Here is a 20,000-nt window from a genome sequence, read left to right on the forward strand (position 1 = left end):
CGCTTTCGATAAAGTTTAATTGGTTTGATTTGAACTGTGAAAGGCCATCTTTTCATTATTGATGAACAGGGATTGTCAACGGAATTGTTCTGTTCATCTTTGAAATGGTGCAATGAATGAACTGTTGACATCCTGTGTGTGTGTGTGTGTGTGTGTGTGTGTGTGTGTGTGTGTGTGTGTGCGCCCACAATTTACTCTCAAAGACCCTTTTAAAGACCCCGTAATGAAGAATGAACTGTCCGTGACATATAATGTAATATTTCATCAGATTGATCAGAGGCAGAGTTGTTACGTGGAACTTTAGCAAGTGCCACAGAAAGAAAGAAAAAAAGAAAGCAAGAAAGTCAGCCACTGACATTCTCAGTGTTGTGACAATCAGTGGCTTAGTCTGCTGATTGTTGCGTTTGTTGCTTTGAAAACGGTTCGAAACGAAGACAATTTAGAACTGTTTATTTTTTTATTTGACCATAACTGCCTGATGCAGTATTTACTTTGAGCTGTGTGGAATATTATTTTATAAGTGTAATTTGTCTATATATGCTCACGGGGGGGCCGGGGGAGCAGTGTGCTCTGGCGTGCACTAGTGGCCGTGTGGCTGGGAAAGAAAATGCTAGATAGTCATCCACGCCACACGCCGTCGATGAAAATGACTATCAATTTCTGTCAAGATCTGCAAACCATGATTGGATGTCGATATGCAAAGCACCCATTCAAAGAGAGAAATGCAAAGCAACAAAGAGTTTCCCTTTATCTTGTAAGCCTGCCATCTCTGTGTCTGTGTCTGTCTGTGTGTGTGTGTGTGTGTGTGTGTGTGTGTGTGTGTGTGTGTGTGTGTGTGTGTGTGTGTCTGTATGGACTCTAATCACCTCTTTTCAGGGTAACTCCATGGAGTATCGTTCTCCCCTGCCACTCGCCTGCATTTTTAACAGGTTTTCTTATTGTTTAATGAGCTCACATTAGCCTGGCTATTCATACACTATTTTGCTCAGGCATCACATTCTCCCCCCAAAGATACCCAAACAGCTGTAATATGTCTGGCGTGTCTATTAATTTATTAGTTCATCAATTCTTTGGTTATTAGTTCAGTATAATGTGCCCAGGATAGTAGTAGCATCATGTGCATAGCTAGCTAGGTCAACGCCATTATGCTATTGGGAGAGACTGAGGTAGGGACTGTGGTCTGGGGTCCGATATGGGGGTCCAACTTCTTCCAAGTCGTATGGAGTGATTTCTTTATTCCTGCTTCAAAGTATTATCACTGTGAATGTCGACAGAGACAAGGGACAAGAAGTCTGTCCAGTGAGGTTGTTATTACCCAACCAAACATTTAGCGTAAGACTCTCTGTCTCCATTCCGGTTTCTAGAGAAGAGGCAGGGGATTGTACTACCGTTCAACTGCGCTGTAATGGGCCAATTCCCATTTGGGAGTGCTGACAGAAGCCGGGAAGCGAGTTGGGAATATGTCCAAGGCCAGCGGATCATCAGACCTTCTGTCTGCATGGGATACCAGGTGGATCTTTTCCAAACTTCATTTCCCCCCAGCATGCACTTTGGCAACCTCTTGTCTTATCGAGAGAGGAGCAGGGCTAGAACATTCCAGGTCATCAGTGTGGCCTTGTCTTATTTGGGTAGCATGAGGGTGATTCTGCTCCAGCAAGCGACCAACACTCCCGTCTGGAACGTTCTCCGATGTTGGAGTCTATCTACTGTACCATTCCTGCTCCAGCCAGCTCCAGCCAGACCTGTGAAGTGATTGGCTGATTTGGTACATAGCTAGGCTACAGCAGTTACTGTATAATTAGCATACAGTACATTCTTCATAGAAAGATAATTATCGCTCAGTTTCAATAGCCATTGTAGATCTTTAATGGCATGATTTAGCCAGACCTGTAAACCTGCCTTGACTGATTTGGTAGCCTAGGGGGTGTTCTGACTAACGTTTATTTTTTACCTTTTCACTGTTTCACTATACTGAGTGTGTTGGTGTAGGAATGGTCCAGACACAGAGGTAATGGTCTGGGAATCAACCCGTTTATTGTTCTGTCTGCAGTGAGTAATATGTTTCCAGCTCCGTGACTTTTCAGCCTGCAGTGAGTAATATGTTTTCAGCTCCGCGACTTTTCAGTCCTCCGTTCTTCACCGCCACTCTCCCACTGAAAAGCAGAGGCACACACATCTTACGCCATTTGGTAACGAGGCTTCATTCGCAACAGGTGTGCGACAAAACCTCGCTCCCGCACCCTGGCCACGGTCTAGCACCCTCTACAGGCCGAACGCTGCATGTCCCCCCACAGCTGGTTTAACTGTGATTAGACTATGTTATGATTGCAAGATACCATGGTCTGATCCTAGTCTAAACCAATACTGGTCTGTACTGGCCACACCTATTTAGCTATTTGGCTAGTTAAGACTTGCGTTGAATAATGTGTTGTCCAGCACGAATGCATATTTTAGCCATCAATGCAAAGTATGCATTTGGTATTCTGAGGTCTCGTTTGAATGATTGTCATGGTTGCCTGCGCATCATATGATACTCACTAGTTTTTTTCAAACTCTTTGTGTTTGCGTTTATTCATGTCAAAATGCACAAACAATACAGCTAAAATGCTGAATTCACTGAGGAACATCATAACACTTTCACTTTCCCTTTCGTTTTTAACATTGATTTTTCTTGCCAATCAAATATAGTTACTCTACCATTACTAAATCTATAGTTTAATTTGCCTTGAAATGTTTACATAGTGCCACCACCAAGTTCACAGCGTGGCCCAGCGCCACTCTTACATTCTTTGGGGAGAGCGCTGTCACGTGATCTTCTACACCGGGTTCATATCACCTCTAGTTTGTATTGAACCCGTCAGTCCACCCTGCTTATAAGTCCCAAAATATTCTTACTTTGCCCACGAGAGCATCATATTACGCTTATTCTAATAGAAAAGCTTATATTTACTTCCTGGAAAAGATCCAGGATGCGTTTTCTGTCAAAATGGTATTAGTGGTACTCTACTCAGACACAATTTTGTTCCATTTCACCTAATTTCACAATATCCACACGAATCTAAATGAAATGGCACAGCATTCTGTCTAGTTGTCTGATGATTACCACACCAATTTGACTCCTGGCCGATCTACAACAAATCCCATGATGATATGCAAGCATTCTGCTGAATCCTTCTAGAAGAATTCTAGAAGCAACAATAACGTCAGCACATTTCTACCCCGCTCCCTATTAGATTAGAGAACCAAGAAGAAGAAGTAGCAAAAATCCTGGCAGGTTCATATTCTATTTATTTCACCCCTGAAGTGCAGAGAGAGAGAGAGGGGGGGGGGGTGGAGGGAGAGAGAGAGGAAAAAAAAACGATGACTGAGAGAAAGAGAAAGAGAGGGAGGGAGAGAGAGAGAGAGAGAGAGAGAGAGAGAGAGAGAGGGAAGCATTATCTGTTAGCGGATTAGCATCGGTGCTAGCAGGAAGCGACAGCCACAAACAGCCCCGGGTTATTTACTCAGCTCTGAGGGATTTGACACGCTAACAGTCTTTCCCATGGTCCAAGAGGGGCTGTGGGGCACCTGATATGTTGATCTTTCATTTGTCTGTTTAATTTTTTGCACAGCTGACCTTGTTAGTCACGCACAAGGACCACATAGACAGTGGAAGGTTAAAGGTCAAGAGAGTTTAACACTTAAAGGGCTACTGTTGTTTAGTGTTCACAATGTGAACAATCAAGTTTGTTACTGTACTTTTGTGACTGTTCTCTATGGCTTCCCTTTAAGTATGTCTACCTTCCACAACCAATTGTAATAGAAAATCTGTTCTCCAGTCTAAGTAAGTTAGTTTAATCTTGTTTAAAGTCAGTGTGCTGTTGGTAGCTTGTGTATTTTGCTGTGGCTATCCTGCTTTAAGCTCAGGAACCTAGTTTCTGCTATTTGAAGCCAAATGTTCCTTCTTCGAGCATTGTGCACTGCCTATGGCCCCTGGTCCGAGCATTCATTACTTTATCTTATGATGACTGATGGATAGATGTATTAGTAACAAATGTATTTGTTGTAAGTCGCTTTGGATAAAGGCGTCTGCTAAATGCCATAAATGTAAATCAGATACGCCCTTTTTGTTAATGTGTGTGATAATGCCCCCATTAAGTCTCCAAGGAATCAAGTCAAGATAACTCCTACTGGCTGGTTCATGTCTGCTACACTATGTGAGATTCAACTGTTGTGGAATGAACAGTCTGGACCACGAATATCAAGGAAGAGAAGTATTGATCTTTATTGTAGTATGACGGGAAACAGTACAGCCGACGTATACATGTTCTTACTAGCTCTGCAGCTAGGCTTCTCTGATTATCACAATCTCAAAAGTAGCCTTTTTAAACAGGAACATAGCCCACCCCTCTGGTATTCTAGTCAGGGGAGGTTGGAATAGGAGACATCTGACCTGGCCATCTGGGCAGTTCAAAATGTCTAACCTATGAGACCATATAACAGACACCTAGATGCCTAACAAAGGGTCACCTGCCATAAAGCCCAGGACCCTAAACCTTTCCGTACCTTTCCACTACCTTCCCATACTTTTCCACTTCACACCCTGACCATATGATGTTAGTATCCTGCGTTGTGTTCATATATTCATTTTCACAATCCATCAACTATTTATGACTAGATGAAATGTACAAGACACGTACACACACTCTCACACAGCTGTGAGTCAGGCTCATTTTGCCTCACGCTGCGACACTGCTCTCTGGTCATGCGTGATGTGGAACAACGTCGGCGGCCATTTTGGATCAACCTCCCCCAGTTTCAGGGTTATGTAACAGGCTTAATTCCATGCTTCACAGCGCTCCCTAAGCACAGGTCTGCAGTCAGCTTAACCTCTCTGGGTCATGAGCTTCACTGTGAGAAGATACCACAGTGGACTGCCCTAACATCGCTTCCTCTGAGAACCTTGTATGTCCACCTTTGTCTATGTAACCTATGTCAGTCTGTCTATAACATAGGATACTAAAGGATGACCCTTATTAATATCCTATAGTACTTCTTTATCCAGCCCCATAGCACTTCCTCAGGGTCAGCCTTATTTTGGTTTCTACACCGAACCAAACGGTTCTACATGGTTCTATTATTATAGTTTTTTGCCTTTCTTGTTATTATAATGACATTGCGCTCCAAATTGATATCGTTTGATTGTTGCGTCGTTGAGGAGTTGCTTAACCCTAAAGCATTTCATTACACTGTATTGTGTATATCGTCTAGATGACATTAACATTTTTGATTTGAATTGATTTGGAACCAAAAATGGGTCTACCATTTAGAACCCAAAAGCGTTCTCCTACAACAGGGACAAGCCGTAGAACCCATTTTCGGTTGTAGGTACTGTAGATCGTGGAACCGGAGCGAGAAGACCGATCCTGATCACCGTTAAGGGCTCCTCCAACACTAGGCCACTGAGGATAGGAGGATGCGGTCAGAAAGTAGCCGAACTTCACGCCTACAAACTGAACATAGAGATCCTCATGGTGGCTTCTCCCATCAAAATGATTGTTGTATAACCTTCGGCCACTGGTTCAGGGAACACTGTGGCCCATTCTCTCTTAAATAGAGGCTGAATTCACACTGCATCACGCTTCATAGACCGTGTCTGTTACGACCAAGTACAAAGATATGCCTAATGGTTATGGTTGGCAGCATTGAGTGCAAGTCTCAACAATGTGAAGTACGGTCGCCTGCCAAACTGAGACTGATAGTTTTTAGCCTTGAACGTAGCATAACACCCAACACCCAAGCAACAGTTGCTCACTATGGTGTGTTGGTTAGAGTAGACGGTTGGAAATAAAGTGGTATGTGTGAGGTGTAGCTCACTTAAGTGTGTGTGTGTGTGTGTGTGTGTGTGTGTGTGTGTGTGTGTGTGTGTGTGTCTGTGTGTGTGTGTGTGTGTCTGTGTGCACGCGCGTGCACGTGACAGGCAGCTCGGAGCATGATGTTCTGGGTCGTGCAGAGGGAGTAAATGGCTCGACATGTCCTTAGCTACACTCTAATATGACTCTGGTCCAGTCATTCCTACTCCACTGCGTTGCGTCTGCCACAGGGGGTATGTTCATTGTGAAGTCATAGGTTAGGTAGGTTTGGGTTCTTTTCTGTGGAGAGAGCACACTGGGGAGCATGGTAGCTGGATCCTTTGATATTGAATTTTGACTCTTTGTGGTTTTGTAACACCCTTGGCTTCTATCCGCACACACACACACACACACACACACACACACACACACACACACACACACACACACACACACACACACACATACTTTTGGCAGCTGTTGAAAGTAGCCCTAATTTGATTTTCCACGCCAGATGCATGTACAATATCTGAACACATCATGCTTCAAAGTTTCACTTCCCCCTTCCTGAGAAGAGACGGTTTAACCTAGTTCTTCTGCAGCTGTTGAGTCTTTACTTCCCCCGTCCTCCTATGGTGAGATAAGAAGGAAGCAGGAGAGATGAGATGATGAGAGGAGCATCAGCCAGCGGTTTGATCTAAAGGCTTACACGGGCTCAGGCTGTGTGATGGGGCTGTAATCTTGTTAGGGTGGCGGTTGGCAGTAAGACGCCCCTGTTTCATCTCCCTGCCTGCGACTGTTGTACCCTGTCTCTTTCTCGCTCGCCCTCTCCTCTCTCTTAGCTCTGATGTCTCTCTCTCTCTCTCTTTATCGCACGCGCGCACACACACACACACACACACACTACAAAAACCTTCCCCGCTCTCGAACTCACACCTTCCTTTTCTCAATTTGGGCATGCTCTCTCTCTCTCTCTCTCTTTCTTTCTCTCTCTCTCTCTCTCTCTCTCTCTCTCTCTCTCTCTATTTCTCTCTCTCTCTCTCTCTTGCATAACGTTACATACATTGCTTCTATGGGAAACAAATCTGTTGATGTCTCACTCACACAAGCATATGCCCCCCCCCCCCCCCCTCCCCCCACTCCTCGCCTCCCTCTGATCTCTCTGAAGAGGGCTTCCACCGAGAGCTGTAATTGTAAATGGCTGCTGAGGCTGAACGAGTTGCGTTCAGCTGTAGCGCTCGATGCCCCCGCTGTCCTTATCCCCCCGATACACCTCAGGCCCGAGCAACACCGCTGCTTCGTCTGCACTATTCACCGGGACGCTTCCTTGCCTTGTCGCTGTATAGAAAGCTCCGATAACAACCCCAATGCAGTACCCGAATGTACAGTAAGCCCATTTTAAAGATGATGAAAGAGCCAACATGGCTACCCTCCTAATGGCTCTTCGGCCTCCTTATTAACAATGGATTAAAGAGCAACTGTACACAATGGGGCCTTTCAGCAGATCTTAGTCCTCTTTACAGTTTCTCTTTACAGTTTCCTGGGTGGACTTACCTTACTATTACCAACTAATCCTCGATGATGTGTAGGAGCCATCTGTTGGTGCACATCACGGCAGCCATTTTGTGCCATACGGCTCACCTTGCGTAAGCTGTTGATTGGAGTGGCATGGCGATGACTGGTGGTTGTCATGCAGTGTAATGCGGGTTGTCATGACTGTGAACATAAAAACATAGATACCCTAATTGTAAATCACCACCCTTCTCACGCACAGACGCACAGACGCACACACTCCCACACACACACACACACACACACTCCCACACACACTCACACATGCCTTTATTTTCAACTAGACTGTGTCTGCCTGTCTGTCCCGTCTCTCTCAGTCTCCTACAGCCTGTCTGAATGGTTCTAGTTGAGGTGAAAATTGAAGCGTAGCACTTGCAGCAGTTTCTAATTCAGCAAGAGATGGCGAGAGAGAGAGTGGGAGAGAGGTGGAGAGAGACACAGCCACAACAGTGTTTTTGTCTGGAAATAATGAAACACTCCGGGACAGTCTATAATCAGGAACTGACTGCCGTTGTTTTCACGGCCGAGCGCCGCGCCCCCCCCCTTCACCTGTCGCGGTGCCGAAACCTAGTCATTAGCGCTAATCTTTAACCTAGCGCTAGCATGACTCCTCAAAACACCACACAAAAACAATAGGGATGGCTTTGAGAGAGGGGGGGGGGGGGGAGAGAGAAGGTGGGGGGGGGGAGGGAGAAGGTGGGGGGGGGGAGGGAGAAAGGGAGGGCTGCTGCTGAATGAGAGAAGAGGGTGATGAAGTGCGAATCCATTACTGTAAAGATGATATCCCTGGTACCCGTTGTTCCAGACAGTGTGGAGGATTGTGGGAAAATGGATCGGCTGGCGTTCTCATCCCCATGCTGTGATGTCAGATAGGACTGCAGCCAGTGGATGTCATCAGAGAGAGAGAGAGAGAGAGAGAGAGAGAGAGAGAGAGAGAGAGAGAAAAGAAGTGATAGACAGGGATAGAGTAAGGGAGATAGAGAGAGGGACAGAGATGGAGAGAGAGGGTGATGGAGATAGACACAGAGAGAGGCTGTACTGACGGGCACAGCTTAATTATGGATGAGGTGGAGGAGACAGGAGTGTGTGCATTCTTGTGGCTGTTCCCAGACTCCACACCACTCCGTACTCTTCAGTCATCTTTACACACAGTTACTCATGCAGGCAGACACACGCACGCACGCACGCGCACACACACACACACACACACACACACACTCAGTCACGCCCACACCCAACTTTTATCCCACTTCCACTCACTCACACACAAACCTATCTTCCCTTTAGGCACACACACACACACACACACACACACACACACACACACACACACACACACACACACACACACACACACACACAAACACACCCTCAGTCTGCCTGCATTATTGAAGCCCACTTAGCACTTGGCCTTCTCCAGAGCTCTGCCTCCCCTACCCAGTGGACCATACACCCCTGATATGCCACTGGAGGAGAAAGAGAAGAAGAAGAAGAAACCAGGAAGTTCATTTCACAAGGAGTTATTTAGAGCCGTTGGAGCAAAAAAAAAGCCACAAGAGAAACACCCTTCTTTGGTAATAGTTTACGGATGAGTCACCAAAGCTAGCTTAGCACTTGTAGTGGACTAATGGGCTATACCACAAGGTTGGGGTCAATTCAGTTCCAATTCAGTTCCAATTCAGTTCATGAGTTCAGTTCTGGAATCTCAGTTTGAAAGAAAACAATGAGGATGAGATATTAAAAGAAGCTAAATCTACCTCTTGTGAATCACTCTTGATGTGCTGCTGGGCTTTGTGTGTGGACGTGTCTTGTTTAGCTGAGTGGGTGAGGGCAGGGAGGGGAGGGGAGGGGGGGGCCATGGGTACTCCAACCCCTCACCCTTTTACATGATTGCAAACCCCTCCCCCCTCCTATATTTTTGATAGCCAAAGCAATTAAGTCAATGGGTTCCCTTTCCAAATCAAGTGGGTCCCCTCACCCCCACCCCCCCCCCTACCACCACCATCGTCCCCCCACACCCCAACCTCCTGCTCCCATCCATTTTGAATATAGCCTCCATGTCCACTTTCTCAAGGAGAAAAGGCCAGGACAGCGACTGACAGTCCCATGAGGGACATTGCTAGACTATGCTGTAATGAGAAACTGTAGAGCCACAAGGACACAGAGCCCTGAGTTGCTGAATTGACACAAAATGGCCGTCACGGCAAGTCACACGGCTAGCTACCATTTGATACAGAGGGTTCATCTGTAGGTGTTGATATTGGAGAAGAGGGTGGAGAGTCTGGACAGACAGAAGGACAGATCTGAGTTGTTTTTATTGATTGGTCAGCATCGTGGTCCCCTTGGGTTAGGCCTGTTACCAGGTCAATAGTAGTAGTAGTCGGTCTGCAGTGGTTTTTTTGGGCAGACTTGAGCTGATACACAACGTTACAGAGTACCGCCACTTCCACTTAGGTTCTATTGCTGAGTACCGGGCACTTCTAATAGAATATTCCAGCTAGAATACCAACACTGGTAGTGTAAAATTACCTGCACTTAAATCGAGTAGCCGGCACCTTTAACATTCCACTTCAAACAGGGATGGCCTTCTACGGTCTTTAATATAAGGCCCACTCACTAATGGGGTGTAGTGTGCTAATGCTAATCCTTGTAGCTGACAGTGCAGGTAAGGTTGAAGAGTGAGGTCACGCTCGCCCCCCCTACACACCTCTTAAAACCTCTTAAAGCACTCTGAAGAGTCATCCATTATTTATCCCTCCAACCACCTTTGATGTTGTGCAGTAGCTGACATGGCAATATTTTTTCAGCATTACTGACCACCCCTTTAAGAGAAAGAGAGAGTGTGAGTGTGTGTGTGGCGGGGGGGGGGGGGGGGGGTCTCCCCAGGACAAGCACTAAGTTGGCGTGGCGACTAAAGATAATTGTCTCCAACTCAATTTGCCCCTGGACATTCAGTTTCCCCCCTCCGCTTCCATGGTGACCAACAATGGGCTTTTCTGTTGATTTCTGTATTGCCCTCCTCAGCAGTAACTGACAGCTGGTAGCTGTGCCACCGAGCACACAATTAGAAGTGTGTGTGTGTGTGTGTGTGTGTGTGTGTGTGTGTTTGTGTGTGTGTGTGTGCACCAGATTATCTTAAGTTCCGGTGGCATTGCACCCTCTCCCCAACATTCTCTCGCTCTCGCTCTCGCTCTCACACACACACACACACACACACACACACACACACACACACACACACACACACACACACACACACACACACTCACTTACTCACACACACACACACACATTGGTACCTAACTTTGCAGAAAAGTGTGTGTGTGTGTGTGTGGGGGGGGTTGGTCCGCAGTCAGCTTGTGCTACCTTTTTTGGCCAGATCGCTCAATATCATCAGGCACCAGCATAAAGCAAATGTGATGCACTCCATATCAGGTTACCAATATTGTTCTACTAGGGCCAATGTGCTTAGAATCTAAATCCCAGATTGTCGGGTGACTACCGGCTCTGATCACGTTTGTGTCGCCTTGACTCATGTGACATCTAGCTTTTCCGCTGGAGGGATTTTACCGTTTGGACTTTTAATTCGGGCTGGTTCCGGTTCTTTCTAGTTTGCTGAATCCAGTCACTGTGTTAACCCTGCTCTCTGGTCATTTCTACAATGACAATCACTTCTCGGCCTCTCCTGTCACGCACAGGTGCAATTGGAAGCGATGTGATATTCAGCACTTCAGTCGATGACTTTCCAAGCGGTCAAAACCATTCATTTTCTGCCGGGGGATGTCCAAAACTGTGTCATATTCACATGGGATGTTGTAACTAATTCCGAAAAGATCAGCTGTGACATATTACTGTCTGATAGCACTTATCTTCACCAAATATGAAATGAGTTAGTAGGCGGTGGTGGTTATCTGGTGAAAATAGTGATTTTATAATAGGGGGGGGGGGCAATTGCCTTGTATGCCCTACGGCCATATGACGCCTATGTGCACGCATGCACGCACACACACACACACACACACACACACACACACACACACACACACACACACACACACTATATACACTTACACACAAACAATCTAATCAAATTAGTGGTGGTTAACTTGGGAGATTCCATTGCAGCACCAGCCAGCGTGTCATTCCCCATGCTTGTTTATCCTCCAAGATTCCAAACCAAATGTTTGGGTTACGTTTGTGCATGGCCCACCGAGCATCGCCTACATCCCAGCCCTAGGGGAGGGAGGGAGGGAAGAATGGAGGGAGGGAGGCAGGCAGGGAGAGAGGGAGGGAGGGAGGCAGGGAGAGAAGAGGGCTTTCAGATAAACAAACACTCAGCTGGGGGGATGAACATCCTTCCTCTCTCGTCTTCTTTTGATATCACAACTTCCACAAATAAAGAAACATTATTGCTTTCAGTTGTGTAAACAGCGCCAAAGACCATAGATGGCAATCCCCCCCCAAAAGGTTGTTTGTCTTCTCTCTTCTTTTGCTTTTTCTTCATCCTCTTTTTCTGTGGGTTCCGCTTTGAACCGGTGCCTAGTTTCGATTGGCTGGCTGTATTGCTGTGCGGTTGGCCCACTGGGTCCTGCCCGGGTCATTGGTTCACGTTCAGAAAAGCCAATCTGTTCTCTATTGGTTGGCTATCTTAGTCTGCAACGTGTCTTCTGTTGTCTCTCGGGAGGCCAGGGATGTCCACCGTGCATACCAGGCACCTGGACCATAGATACAGAATCACACACTGATTATTAACCTTCGGCCATGGTCCCACGAGTCTCCACAAGATGTATGAACGCAGCCCCGAGGTCCTTCCACCTACAGGGAGTCAAGGTTCTACCTCTGTCTCCTGACCGGTTTATATGCACCCCCTCTCGCTAGCTGTAACCCAAAGCACAGCACGAACATTGGCTCCCATCCAGACGGTTCACCTGGCCTTTGAAACACTTCTTGCCAGTTCTCAAGGGCAAACATGTCCTGGGGCAATGTTTGAAAATGCCTACAGACTGATCTGATTGGGGACAGTTTCCAAGGTCCATTCCAAACACCATTCAATCATACTAATGCCAGCTTAGAATGAGGACAGCTTGGTTTACTGTCACAGCACTGGTATGGCTACAACTATGAATATACACTTTCAGGACAAACTGTCATGCTTGAATTATTGTCTGAAGTGTCCTTGTTTGTGAAACGTGTTCTCATATTTAATTGACTGTCTGATTTATGACTCGCTGGCAATGTCGTGAAGCAAGTGTTAATGAGACATCTGCTAAGTTTCCTTCGAATGTCACAAGGACCTTGTTTTGACTTAAGCCCTCCAATGGTACATGAGAATATGTTTGGAAGCCTTCAAGGCACATCTTACATTTGACATCTTGAGAAATGATAAAAAATGATTCCTGTATGACTACTGTGTTCACTATGTGTCAATCATTTTACAGTTTTAGGTCCATGATAGAATTTGAAGTGGTTGGATGGAATTAGAAGTTGTTGAAAACAGACAGTCATTGTGGCTCACAGTCAGATCATGCTGCCTACCCCTATGAGGGTGGAGGTCAACTTTGCTTGTCAGAAATCATTTGAAACTCTAACTCAACTAATGAGATGCATACTTTCCACATCGGAAAATAGTATGCAGAATCCGCATATATATAAACCCAACATCCTCTAGTAAAACAATCTACTGCACACTTACATGGTAGTGACCCTTACATGTAGGCTTACCGTTTTCTCAGTTGCATGACCACAGTTCTGGAAACAGTATTGAAACAGTGTGGAAACAGTGTGGAAACAGTGTGGAAACATATTGGGCGGCACTGAGAAGATTCACAGAACAGTAAAACCCAGCGTGGCCCTAAAGCGTTCCATGGCAATAACATTCTAAATCGAAAAAGAAGTTCCAGAAGAAGGTTTGTGGGCTTGCAAAGTGTTATTTTGGTTGTAGAAAATGTTTAAAGATGTTTAGATAGATAGATAGATTTGCTGTGAAGTTGAAAGAAAGTGAGAGTGTTATTATGGTAGTGGATAAAGTTAGAGGTGGTTTGGTTGGTTGGTTGGTTGGATGGATAGAATGTAAGAGGTACTTCAGTGGAATGGATAGAGAGTTGGTTGGTGGAGTGGTTGATAGTGGTAGAGTTGGTTGATTAACCGGATGAGAGTTTTTGGAGTTGCAAAAAGCTTGATAGTTGAAAAGATTTAGTGGGTTTCAGAAAGCTTTTATCAGGGTTGAAGATTTTCTGGAAAGAAAGGATGAGAGTTTAAAGGTTAGATCGATATAAGGTTGGAAAGATAGAAGCTGTTCAGTGGCAGTGGTTCAAAAATGTTATCTTTTGTTTTCCATAGAGCTCCATATTAAAAAGTTTCACTTTCAAGTTAGTAACGTTTGAAAAGTTGTTGTTGTTGTTGTTGTTGTTGTTGTTCTTCTTCTTCTTCTCATCATTATTGTTATTATTAGTGTGCAAGTCCAACTATTGTTATTTCTCATACTTATTCTTATTAGTGGGCTTGCTTCAGCAATATTTGCTTCAGCTATATTTTAACATGGTGGAATGTTGATTTAGGCCAACATTCTGAGAGCCCCATTGTTTCTTCAACTGCTATGGAACTTTCACAACTCTTGAATAAAAACAAAAGGAGACCTGCAGAACACATTCTTAGAATGATTACACAACAATGCACTCTCTTGGCTACCAGTTCTACCCCACTAAAACCACTCTCAACCACTTAACCAACCAACTATACCACTCTTAACCACTCAACCAACCAACCCACTCCACTGAACCACCCCAGGCATATCCTATCTATCTATCTATCTATCTATCTATCTATCTATCTATCTATCTATCTAACCTTATATATTTCCAACCTTTATATCTATCTAACCTTTCAACTACCGAGCATCATCCTTTCTTCCTTTCACCAATCACTACTGCTTCACCCATACTGATTAACCTATTCATTGTTTTGATCTTTCTATAACTCCCCTCTCTCATCTATCCATCCTCTCTTTCATCTATTCATTCATCCATCCAGTCAAACAACCCAATCTCACTTTCTTTCAACGACCCACAAAATCATCATCAACCCTGATGAAAGCTGTCTGATACCCATTCAACTTTTAAAACTGTTAAGCTTTGTATAACTCCCAATTAACCAACCAACTCTACCACCCTCTCCACTAAAGTACCCCTGGCTCACTCTATCTATCTATCTATCTATCTATCTATCTATCTATCTATCTATCTATCTATCTATCTATCTATCTATCTATCTATCTATCTATCTGTCTGTCTGTCTGTCTGTCTGTCTGTCTGTCTATCTATCAATTCATCTATCCAACCAACCAACAGACCAACCAACCATTCATCCATCCATCTAACCAACCAATCTTTAACTTTTTCCACGACCATAATAATACACTCACTTTCTTTCAACTTTTTTCTACTACCAAAATAAGACTTTGCAAGCCCACAAAGTTTCTTCTGGAACTTAGTTTCTAGTTAGCTATACTGTAGAGCATTGAAGCTGTCATGGCTGACCCAATTCTCTTCTGAAACAGCACTGTCCTATTGCCCCTTTACATTCAGTTGGCTATAACAACATGTTTTTGAAGCACTTGTTCCCAAGTAAACAGTTGACTAATAGTATGGACTTGTGTGTTTGGTCAGGCATTTGGTTAGAGTCTCTTATTGAGACAGCATCTTTGTTATAGAGGAGGTGCTGCAATAAATACATTCTCTTTTGCTGTATGTATTTGCAGTATGTGCATCCTTCGCTTTCCTTTTCACCCTCTCCTTCATGCGGTCTATGCTACACTGTGTGCAGTGACAGGGAAAAATGAGATGTAAAGGAGAGAGAGAGGAGAACAAGAGAATGAGAGAGGGAGCGAAAGAGAGGAGAGAGAATGAAGGAGAATTGGAGATGAGAGATATGAGATAAGAGATAAGGACGCAGACATAGAGCGGAAGTGACTGGAGGGGGGAAACCTAGCACTGCAACGATTGAATACCTCTACCCTAACCCCCCCCCCCCCCCCCCCACCTCCCCCCCCCCCCCCCTCCCCATTCCTCGCCCCCTCGCTCTCTCGCTCCCTCCCTCCTCCGACTGTCTCTGTTTATGGTTGTAATCCTGCCAAGTCTAGCATTAGCTGTGTGTGTGTGTGTGTGTGTCTGTGTGTGTGTGTGTGGGGGGGGCGGGGGGGGGGGGGGGGCGACCTCTTAGTTGCTCAGACCTCTTAGTTGCTCTTAGGCACAGATCCAGAGTCAGCGTCCCTGCCACAGTTCTTACCTCCACCATTAGAGGGGAAAGGCAGAACTGAGCCTGATCAACTGGAGATCTCCCGGGTTTATGAGGAATGCAAACACTGAGCTTTCTCATAGGATATCTCTAGTATCCCTCCTTTTTTTCCTCCTTCCCTTGTTCTGCTGATCCCTCGTTCATTTCGTTCCTCCCTCGCTCCACTAGACCACATTTCTTCACCCCCCCCTCCCTCCCCCTCCCTCCCCCTCCGTCATTCTCCCTCCTTCTTTTCATCCACTCCTTCACCTCCTCCTCCACCTCCTCCCTCCCCCCTTCCCTCCCTGTCATTTGCTGCACTCTCTTTCCCTCGTTCTTTTCATAGTCTGATAAAGCAGTAGCGTCCCAGGAGTGTTGCTGTACAGGCTACTTTAGATTCCTGCTGTGTATTGTGGGCTATTACTGCCAGATTGCGTTTTTGTCTTTTGTCCGTTTTTTTTGGTCTTCTGCTTTTGATGCTTAAGGTGGCCATGAGAGATGGCGTAAATTAAGATGGATTAAATGTAAGAATAGATCTTGCACGGTAAGCACTGGTCTAAGTCTGACCTGAAAGTGAGTCCTATTTTGGGAATTGGAAAGTCATGGTTCTGGGGAGGGGGGTGGGGGGGGGGGGGCGGGGGGTCGGCCACGGCAGACATTCACTGCATTTTAAGTATGGTGTCAGAGCAGATATTGATGTTGGCCGATTTGTTTTGGGACATATCTGATCTTTGAAACAGCCCAGAACTTTGATATTGGCGCATCCCTGTTTTATATCTCTCATAAATTGATGGAGGAGATGGCCAGAGGCCACATCCATATAAACCAATTGAGAACAAACTGGATTAGATTATGGCGGGCGCCTATTGGTTGTCGCTGCCGCAGTCTACTGAAGATTATGGTAATCCTAGAATGAGAAATCTGATTTATTTTGTATTATTTTTTCCCTTTCGTATGTACTTAGACAGCATCCCAGGAATGGCAGAATGAGTAATGAAAAATAATTGGTCCCTTTTTCTCCCCCCCCCCCCCCCCGTCCAACTCTCTCTCTCTCTCTCTCTCTCCATCTCCACTCTCTCTCTCTCTCTCTCTCTCTCCTCCTCCCCCTCCCTCTCTCTCTCTCTCCTTCTCCCCCCCCCCGTCTCTCCTCCCCCTCCCCCAGGATGAAAATGCGACGTCACAGGGTGTTCTTGCTGTGCACAGTGGGCCTGTGTGTCATCTCCTTCCTCCACTACTACAAGGCCCTGCACTACGTGTCTCTCCTGCGCGAGCTCTCCGCCCCCTACCCCAACATTAAGTCCTTCATCATGGTCACCGGCTTCTTCTGGAGGGAGGGGGGGGCCACCCCGCTGTCCTCCGCCTCCCCTGAGGAGGCTCCGCCACCGGCCCTCAGGCCCTCCGACACCAAGGCCCGGGTGGCCGGGGGTGGAGGTGGAGGTGGAGGTGGAGGGGCGGAGGGAAGGGGGATCGTAGGAGGGGTGGGGATAGTGGGGCGGGGCGGGCTGGAGATGAGGCTCAGAGAAGAGCTGGCACCGCCTCAACCCTGGGGGAGGCCGGAGGAGCCGAAGCACAGAGACACGGATACCACTGAGGTAAGAGTCGGACTGGCTCAGAACATACTGCACGGTACTTTAGACTTCAGTTCAGATAGTCACCTTCACTTCATAGCGCTCGACAACTAATTTCAACAGCCCTAGCAAGAAAGTGAGATATCTTGTACTCAATGTATTCCTGTGGGCCAAGATGTTGGTTGTTCTTTTGCAAGGTTTGCTGAACTCTGACAAGCTCTGTATTATTTAGGCTGAGATTCAGCTCTCTTTATCTCCTGCTAAAATGTGTTGACCGTGCTTTGATTTGTTTGTGGTCCACAGATAAGAATGTCCTCAAAATATAAACTGTGTTGTCTTAGAAACTGTTTCCAAGGCAATTATCACATGCTTGGTCATATGAGAGGTGTATAGAGCCTGCGATGAGAAATAATAGCTTTTATCTTTTAAAAGTGTTTATGAACTAATTTGATACTGCAGTTGGTCTGTAGATTATTCATAGGGACTATCCACATTAAGTGCTGAAAACAGCCTCTTTGTGTCCTCAGGAAAGAAGCGAGGACCTCCTGTTCAAGCCTTGGTACCCCAGCGACCCAGCCCACCCCGCTAGGCCTGAACTCCCAGTGGAGAAGGCTTTAGCTGGTGCAGAGCAGCGGGCCCCGACCCCCAAGGCTCCATCCCCAGACCCTTTAGAAGCTCTGGGCGACCTCCACACCCGCACTCACCAGCTCCAGGACGACCACACGCCCTACTTCGTCCGCACGAAGGCCGGGGCACTGTGCTTCAGACAGGGAACGGAGGTAGCCACCCCCAGGGAGGACGCTGCGAGACCAGGGGGGCCCACGGTGACTGGAACTAGGGTAGGGATCAGGGCCGGCCAGCGGAATGCTCTGGAGTTCCACCAGGTGGCCTCAGCCCCTCCCAAGGCCAAACCCCGGGGGCGGGGGGGCAAGAGGCTGGTGAAGTGTGTGTGTCGGCCGGGTTGGCACGGGCCATACTGTGGGGTGCCCACGATGGTGTACCACTCCAACCTGCCCACCAAGGAGCGTCTGACGCCACGGGAGACGCCACGGCGGGTCATCAACGCCATCAACGTGAACCATGAGTTTGACCTGCTGCATGTTCGCTTCCACGAGCTGGCCCAAGCCGTGGACCTGTTCCTGGTCTGTGAGTCCAACTTCACCGCCTACGGAGAGAGGCGGCCGCTACGGTTAGTGTTGGGACTCTTGTATTTCTGTCTGTGTAAGCTAGCATATATGTCAGTCAGTCTTTCTATTTATCTGTCTGTTTATTAATCTGTCTCTTTTCTGTTTGTCCATGAATCAAATTCTGTCTGTGTGCACATTTCTCTATAGTCTGCACTTCAATTGGTAAATATCCAAGATTCTTCCACTTTTTTGCTCTATGGATTCATTGAATGTATTTGCAGTGTCTTGCCTAACCCAATGAGGAAGTGATTTGGAACATTTCTTACTTTATTCTTTATTCTTTATTTCATTGCGGTTGTGTTCTCCAATGACTCAACGTAACCTTTGACCCCCCATGTCTCCCGCTCCCAGGTTCCTGCACCTCCTCCTAAACGGCACGTATGACTACGTCCGCCACAAGATCCTCTACGTGTTCCTCGACCACTTCCCAGATGGCGGCCGCCAGGACGGCTGGATCGCCGACGACTACCTCCGCACCTACCTGACCCGTGACGGCATGGCCCGGGTCACCGGCAACCGCCCAGATGACATCTTCGTCATCAACGATGCCGACGAGATCCCAGCCCGCGAGGGCCTCCTCTTCCTCAAACTCTACGATGGCTGGACCGAGCCCTTCGCCATCCACATGAGGAAGTCTCTCTACGGATTCTTCTGGAAGCAGCTGGGGTCGCTGGAGGTGGTTTCCGGGTGCACGGTCGGGATGCTCCGAGACGTCTACGACAGCGATGGGATCCGGTTACGCCGGCGGGACTACTACACCATGTCCGGTTTCCGGAAGTACGAGAATGACACTGGGCATATCCTGGTACAGTGGGCGGTCGGCAGCCCGTTCCACTTCGCTGGTTGGCACTGCTCCTGGTGTTTCTCACCGGAGGGCATCCACTTCAAGCTCACCTCGGCCCAGAACGGGGACTTTCCGCGGTGGGGCGACTACGAGGAAAAACGTGACCTCAACTACATCCGGGATCTGATCCGGACGGGGGGTTGGTTCGACGGCTCGGTCCAGGAGTACCCTCCCTCAGACCCCAAAGAGCACATGTACGCCCCCCGGTACATGCTGGACCACTATGAGAAGTACCGCTACCTTCTGGAGAACCCCTATGTGAAACAGGCCAAACTGACCGAGGGATAGCGATACAGGGGTGGGGAAGAGTTTGGAGGTAACTCCCTATGAGCACTCATGGGTGGGGAAGGATACCAAAAGGAGAGCCCTTGCACTGATGGCGGAAGGATAGGCTAACTCCAAAAGTCCTTATTTTGGGAAAAAGGGAATCAGGTCTGTAATAATTTTGAGGAGAGTTTGGAGGATGAGACCACTGGCTACTGACTGAGTCCCTCTGTCCTCGTTTTAGGGTGAAACACCCAGTATATCTGCCCTCTTACCTTGCCCTAACTCAGTTCTGTATGACAGATAATATGTACTGGGCTTGGTATGGTGGGGGGCAAGGGACACAGCAGGTACAGTACATGAAACCTGTGGTAAAAATGAAGCAAAAGATTCTAATTTGTTTCTGTTGATGTTTACTACTTCATCATAATGACCCCTGACCCCTCTGTACACGTATTTACTG

The 20,000-nt window shown here is 46.9% G+C and overlaps 1 protein-coding gene across 1 annotated transcript in view; it reads left to right on the forward strand.

Annotated features, from left to right (window-relative positions):
* mgat3b (beta-1,4-mannosyl-glycoprotein 4-beta-N-acetylglucosaminyltransferase b) overlaps positions 1–20,000 on the forward strand; it is a 28,611-nt gene that overhangs the window by 8,580 nt on the left and 31 nt on the right. Inside the window, exons 2-4 of the mRNA XM_083693476.1 lie at positions 16,837–17,266; positions 17,770–18,431; positions 18,781–20,000. The exon at positions 18,781–20,000 is cut by the window's right edge and continues 31 nt beyond it. Coding sequence (XP_083549602.1) covers positions 16,838–17,266; positions 17,770–18,431; positions 18,781–19,561 — 1,872 coding nt within the window. The 5' untranslated portion in view covers position 16,837 and the 3' untranslated portion in view covers positions 19,562–20,000. The remainder of the gene's footprint in view (positions 1–16,836; positions 17,267–17,769; positions 18,432–18,780) is intronic.

Source organism: Argentina silus (genome assembly GCF_951799395.1).
Source record: "Argentina silus genome assembly, chromosome: 22".
Lineage (NCBI taxonomy): Eukaryota > Metazoa > Chordata > Actinopteri > Argentiniformes > Argentinidae > Argentina > Argentina silus.